The sequence below is a fragment of the Egretta garzetta genome, unplaced genomic scaffold, assembly GCF_000687185.1.
Source record: "Egretta garzetta isolate BGI_Z169 unplaced genomic scaffold, ASM68718v1 scaffold246, whole genome shotgun sequence".
Classification (NCBI taxonomy): Eukaryota; Metazoa; Chordata; class Aves; order Pelecaniformes; family Ardeidae; genus Egretta; species Egretta garzetta.
Genome location: NW_009259976.1, coordinates 788,779 through 795,619, shown reverse-complemented (window position 1 = coordinate 795,619; position 6,841 = coordinate 788,779). Strand labels below are relative to the sequence as shown.

At 36.9% G+C, this 6,841-nt stretch overlaps 1 protein-coding gene across 2 annotated transcripts in view; it reads left to right on the top strand.

The window, feature by feature from the left end:
* The first annotated feature begins 1,416 nt into the window (after window positions 1-1,416).
* RPP40 (ribonuclease P/MRP subunit p40) overlaps window positions 1,417-6,841 on the top strand; it is an 11,930-nt gene continuing 6,505 nt past the window's right edge. For both annotated transcript variants that reach the window (XR_004842223.1, XM_009640372.2), the window contains exons 1-4: window positions 1,417-1,561; window positions 2,792-2,860; window positions 4,290-4,385; window positions 5,573-5,698. Coding sequence is in view for 1 of the 2 variants with exons in the window: in XM_009640372.2 (XP_009638667.1) it covers window positions 1,444-1,561; window positions 2,792-2,860; window positions 4,290-4,385; window positions 5,573-5,698 (409 nt within the window). In the remaining variant the exon portion in view is untranslated. The remainder of the gene's footprint in view (window positions 1,562-2,791; window positions 2,861-4,289; window positions 4,386-5,572; window positions 5,699-6,841) is intronic.

Sequence of the window (6,841 nt, the reverse complement as noted above, 5' to 3'; positions counted from 1 at the left end):
AAGTTAGCCCCCGTTGCCTTGGTGGTCTGGCGCAGCATGCGGCAATTCAAAGAGTAAAAGACCTAGAACTCGAAGAGAAGAGGAGTGACCTGGTGGAAGAGGTGACCGTGTTTTGTCAGTGCTACCTGGCGAGTAACGCTGGGGGCAGCCCCCACGAGTTCCTGGTCCAAGCAGTGAGGGACTGAGGGAGGCCCTCAGCAGCGAGGGAGGTTTCAGCTGAAGCCTGGCTGCAGGTGTACCCATAAAAGTTTTCTTTTCTGTCTTGTTCCTCCCTCTGCCAAAGTTTCATGTCATGCCATCACCAACAACTGCTTCATTGTTTTGGACAGCTTAATGTTGCAAAGGCCAGTTTTTGCCAGCTCACTCTCCTGTCTTTGCCTGTTGAAAGTGTCAGTCAGACCCTCTTGCTATTTCCTTAGTTATTTTTTTGGCAGCTATCTAGAAAGCTTTCTACTTGTGTGAGAGACAGCCTCTCTGTCAGTTGTTGCTTCCCTTGGGTATGTGTGCAAAGGGAGATATGTAGCTGTTCTCTGTGAGCTCCTTTTTTTTCAGAGGAAAGGAGTTTTTTGAGTAGTAGCATGGGAAGGAGCCAGGGGATGAACCTTTATATTACTTGTGTGGGGTTATTGCGAAGCTTGGTACTTGCCCAAGTAATAGCCTCATTTGCCCTGGTCTCCTGGACTTATGAGTTCTCTTGATTTATGAAACATATACAGGAAAGGTTTTAAACAAAAGGGAGATTAAAGGTAGCAATTGGACCGAAAGACTGAATGCTGAGTTTAGTAAGAAAAGCTAGGTGCTCATCCCTTTTGAAAATCAGTTTCCTACCTTAAATTAGTAACCTTCTACAGGTACACCTTACAGCTTAAAGTATACCTTACAGCTTTTTTGAAAATTGTGAGCCCATCTTCAAGTTTTATCTGATGGTCTGTTCACTCTCCTGACCTCCCAAAATGTTCTACAGAGAAGAATGCATTGATTCAAAAACTGGTTTCAATTCTGCTTTGGTCTTTGCATTTCCACTGAGATTACATAAATGCTGAGCCTACATTTTTAGTTATAACTGCTTCCTACAGCAACAGCTGAAGGAAATGTTCCAGTTCAACTTCAAGCTGAACTTATAATGATGTGAAACAAGATCGTCATACTGTGTAAAATTATGCCTTTCTGTAACAGCTCAAATGCTATTTCATAGCATGTAAAATGCAAAGACCAAATAATGTCTTTGCTGTACTTGGAGACTTTTTGCAAATTGATACATTTTGAAGACAATGGCTTGAGATTATTTTTTCTTCATCTCATTTTGGTATAACATACTGATTTCTTTGAGAAGAAGAATTTTTCTTTTTTATTTCTTGGTTTTCTTCCAGAACAGATTTTAGGATATGACTTACATTACAAATATGTTCCTAATAGGTGTCCTTTTTGATCCCTGAATGTGGCATGCTACCTGAAGTGCTGAAAAATACTATTGCGGATGTTGGAGAGTACTACCTGGTGAGGAATTTATCAGTTCATGAATTGGTCGCTCACGAATTCATTGATGCTTTTGTGAAGAAAGGTAAGGAGGTAATCAGAACATGTCAAATGCAGTAATAGCGTATATTTTTCGTAACACAGTAAAATCCATTTATTATTATTTATTCTGAAAAGTATTTTGAAGGAAGGGAAATAAAAATACTAAGAAAATTCTGTATTAATTTCTTTATCCACTTTTTTCTGCTTTATGGTGTGTCAACATTTGTTTACACCCAGTGGGTCCAAAACTTCTATGACTGTTCTCTCTTAATTTCTTCCTATTCCATCCTAATTGTGCAAGCCAGCTGTCAGGAGCGGTTCCATGTATGCTCACAGCTGTTTATCTTCTACATTTCATCTTTATGCAGATTCCTGCAGAAATCAGCTCCCTTCTCCCTTTCCAATTCCTTCATATTTCAACACAGAACCATGTTAGCTGTGTTCTGCAGCAGGCAAGAGAAAATGAGGAAAAAATATGCTTTTTCAGGGAGGTGGGATGCATGTGTGGGTTTTTTGCTAATGGAGCTGTGGTGGCTCATCCTTACGCAGTAGGAGTGAAGAGGATGTGAAAAAAGGTGCAGCCTTTGCCCAGCCAATTTGCTGTTGCATACTCGGGGCATGCTGTTTTCATTGAACAGGCCCCACTCATTTGGCTCATGATAAATGTTGTACCCTTCAAATGATTGTTGGGGGAAAAAAAAAGCTTTAAAGGAAAAAGACAGGAGAAGAGAGAACATGTGGGTGAAATGGGAGAATGAGATCCATTACTTTCTAAATGTGGGACTCCTATATTTCCTGTAGTCTCATTAATGGCGCAGTACAACATTTGTACACCAAGTTTACAGGACCTGACCCTTGTGTTTTTAAGAACAAAACTGGTTGTGGCAGATAATGCTACAAAATATATTTATTAATGTGAGCATCTTCCACCATGTCTTCACGGGAACTAATAATAGAAATGTGTCTGGAAAAAAAAGGGGGTTCCCATTTGCTGAGTGGGGAAGGTCACAGGTGGAAAGAAAGTGTTTTCATGTTGGGGCATACTGTTAATGTTATCAGGTCCTTTAAAGTAGTAGCAGTTCAAGTTTTATAAAAATAATAACAAAACGCTATTTTGCTTGAGAAGGTGGAAGAAGGTTGATGAAAGCACAAGGGTTTACAGAGATTCAAATGGTATTTGGCGTGTTTGATTATCTTGAGGCAAATCTTTCATATTATCAAGTCTGTCTTTAGGGATTGTGTAATGTCATGGTTTTCTGCTTTACTATTACAGGTTCATGCTATGCACTTACCTATAACACAAAAATTGATCAAGATAATACTGCAGCTCTGCTACCAAATGGTATGTTTTGGTTTTGGTAATACATACATATTGCTTATAGTTTTTTGGTGTTTTTTTTTTTTTTTTGAATGATATCAACAGAAAAACTTAGTGCTTACGGTACTTGCCAACTTTATTAGTTTGAATTGGAAGATTATTCATTTTAACTTGTTTCATTCATGCTGTTAAATAATTTATTTCATCTAAAGGAAATTAAAAAAACCAACTTCACTTATGTATAATATCAGATTGTCAATGCTTCAACTGTAATTGCAGTTGCTGCAGAGGATTATTTTTGTGAAAACATTGCATTCTAACTTCTTGTTTCCTACTGGTCTTAAAGACAGAATTTGTACCAAAAAAGAAAATTATCAGCGTTGCTTAGGAACACTTTCTAAATATTCATTGTTTATTCTTTGAGAATTATGTGTCGTGTTAGAATACTGTGTTGCAGTTCCATCACAGTTTTATGACAAAATGTTCCATCTCAAGTGGAATTTTACATGCAGAGAAAATAATGAAGCTGCTTTGGGCTTCAAGTATGTCATCTTATTTCTGTTAAACAATATATCAGATATAATAGAAACACAAATTGGTCTATCAACCCTCTTGCCTAATAAGCTGTAATATGACAAGTGCCCATCAGAGCATAAGTAAATGCAGATTCTTCAGAGGAGGAATTCTTTTATGTGCTCTGTTAGCACAGTCCCAGCAAAACGGATACTTGATAGTGATTGCATTTGCATGATACAGTTTTTACCAGCTATGCACAATTAATGCAGAGACAGCATTACAGTTACTGGTGATGTCACTATCTGAAATCTTCAGCAGCAGCCTTATTTGTTTGTTTTCTATATTATACTATTACCTGTATAGTAGAATCAAAAGACTGTAGTAGAGATCTCTTGCGTGAACTTCTGTACCAAGTGGCAGCTGCCAGACTGGGTTTATGGACATGGGAGTGGAGTTGTTCCAGCATGTGTCTGTTCATCACTAATAAGCATGGTTTACTCAGTATGAGTAGTCACACTGGAGTTGGAGGAACTGCTTTTGTATGTTTAGTTGACCAGTGCTTGCATGATTGTTCACTTTCAGGCCCCAGTGTAACGTAGTGTTCAACCCATGACACAGCAGATGCTAGGGGACAAGTGGAGGAAAGACTGAGGCAATGAAGTGAGGTAGTACAGTAAAAAAGCTATGACTATCTTAGGAATAATATTACACTTTTCTCATTCTAATTCATAAGACCTTTTGGATAAAAAAGGCTAATTGAGTTATAACTGATTTTTTAAGGGTTAATCTGGTAATCCATTTAATTGGAGCTAAGGAGTCCGGATTACATTAGTGATACCATTGATCCAAAGCTAACGTTGTATAAGGTATACAGTTCTGAGAAGTCTTCAAAGGGAATTATGTAGATTATTTGTATTAAAGTTTATTTTGTTTATAGGAAAACTAATTCTGTCGGTGGATAAGGATACTTACGAGGAACTTGGACTGCAAGGTCGCCCTTCTCGGTATTCTGGCAAAAAAGTAATGAGATATAGTAGGTATTATTTATATCCACAGTGCTTATTTCAGATGCGTCTGTGAAGCACCTTGTTAGGATGTTAAACCAGCAATGCTGAAACTTCCCTTTCCATAAAATTGGTTATTATCTAGGTCATATTTTTCCAGATGCAGATACAAGGACTGCATGAAGAGAAAAAGTACTTTTTCCAAATAATAAATCAGTTATAAGGAAACAAATGTGTAATCCTTTGGGTATTCTGTCAGATTTTTAATTTCTGGGTTTTTCATTGTGTTGTTTATACTGGAGTGATGTAGGACTCAAGAATTTTTGTATACTGTGCACAGTACCTATGCCTAGTGATCTAAGTTGGAAAATGCTACACTAATTAAGGTAGAGCTTAAAATTTGCACGCTATACCGGGAAAAAAAAAAAAAATCAGTGAAGAGCCTCACCCAAGACTGCCTCCTTGAAAGGGAGAATTATATTACATTTGACATGCTTAAAATGGTAGTCTCCATATACCAAGTACTTGGAAAATGTAATTTTTAACAGCTGCAGAGGAGACATACTGAGTGTGATTATTTTTTTTGTTAATTTTTTTATGAATAATTTTTTAAAACCATGAACACTATGTCATCTCAAATGTGCTAGAACATGAAGTAGTTGATAGGTAGCTACATAAAACTTTAGAAGGGGAAACTATCTATAACAATAATTTTGGCAAAATGGGACATCATTTTACTGTGCAGTTTATCAAGTAAAATGTATTTTTCACATGGAAATTTCGTCATACATGTAACTGTTAGTTTGGAACCAATTAATCTAGGGAAAAAAAACAGTTGAAAAAGGGTCATTGGCATATACATGGCTTTTGATGTTAGAAACTAGCTTTTCTTGTGCTAATAACTTGCTTAATTACCAAGATATTTTTAAGGCACTGTTTTGGGACTTCTTTCACTGCAATTACAAAAGGAATCTGTCCCTCCAGTCACTAGAACGCAGGTCCAGATTACATCAAAATAAGGACAGCAGGAGGTGAATATTTATTTACATAATGGGGATTCATATTTGCATAATCAAATACTTCTTATAAAGATGCTGTATATGTGAAAAGGAAGGTTATTGTTCTTTGGTCTGTTTGAGGTTTTTTTTTCGTTCTTAATGAATGTAATATTAAGACTTACTTCAGTTGAGTAACTATTGCTTTTGTACATTTGCAGTTATAACTATTGATTTGACTGATTCCGGCTTTCACCCTGATAGCAAGAAACATAACAGAGTGCTTTGGGCCTTGAAAGAAAAAAAACCTTTAGAATTTGACTTCCTACTAGCTTGGTATAATACAGGTAAGAAGAACTAAATGTAAAACTAAAATATAATTGATGTGAAGTCTGAATATTTTTATTATTATCACTTTCCTAGTGATTGTCCAAATGCTTTTTTTTAGTGGAGGGAGAAGTTAGATTAAAATGTGTTCAGGTGGGATTTTTTATTTTGTTGATTTGGAGGTGGGGGTGTTACTTCCTATACAACAGAATATTTTGGTTCAGGAACACAACAGTGATTCATAGGAGGTACATTAGTTGTTTCATTTCCTTGTCCCTATGTTGCCCAGGCTTTCTGGTGTAACTTTGCCTATTTGATAGTGCTGCATCTTCTTTATAAATCTATGGCACGCATAACATTATTAATACACTTCTTTTTAGCTTTTTTATTAATACACATAAGTTGCATATTTGGTGTAGCACTTAAGATGGGGAATGCTTTTCATCAATAGTTATAGGACATGTACAAAGTCCCTATTTCTGTCATGTGCTGTGTGCATTGATACACACTCAGTCTGCTATGTATCATTTTATTCTCAAGCACTTGTTTGAGATTGGAGCAGAGTGAGGAGGTTGTTACGAGAAATTGTATTGTCTCAAATCACCTTTCTTCTAGAATTCATTTACCTACTGTTTTCTGATTACATTAATTTTTCTTCTGGGATTTAAGTATTGTTCTTCCTCTGAAGGTCATTTTCCAAAGTTCTCAGTTGCTTTTATTACATCAGAACAGGCTGTATCTAGGGCTGTGTAGCATTTGCATAGAATTGGCAAACGCTGCAGGAGTCTGTACTGCAAAAAAAAAAAGTTATTCTTCATCATAGCTATGTAGATTTTAGTGTGGTTCTGCTTTGAGTCACAAAGAAGCCTCCACACTAGTGAGAGGGGATGTTAGAGAGCTCCCCAAGAGTGCTTTCGCATCTGCTCTTTACATTGTTACTCTTGCCTGCCTCTTCAAGATCAAGTCTGAGAGGGAGTTATTGATCTGAAAAATTAAAGGTGCTTACAAGCTCCTTTAGCGGTGTGTCCATGTTTCACTTTAGTCCGTCATGTTTCCCCTCCCCCTTTTTAAGTACTGACCATATGACAAGGATCCTCCCTTGTTTGTCATACAGAAATTGTTTAAAGGCTTGCAATTCCCGTCCTTGTAGTCTTCGGGAAAGA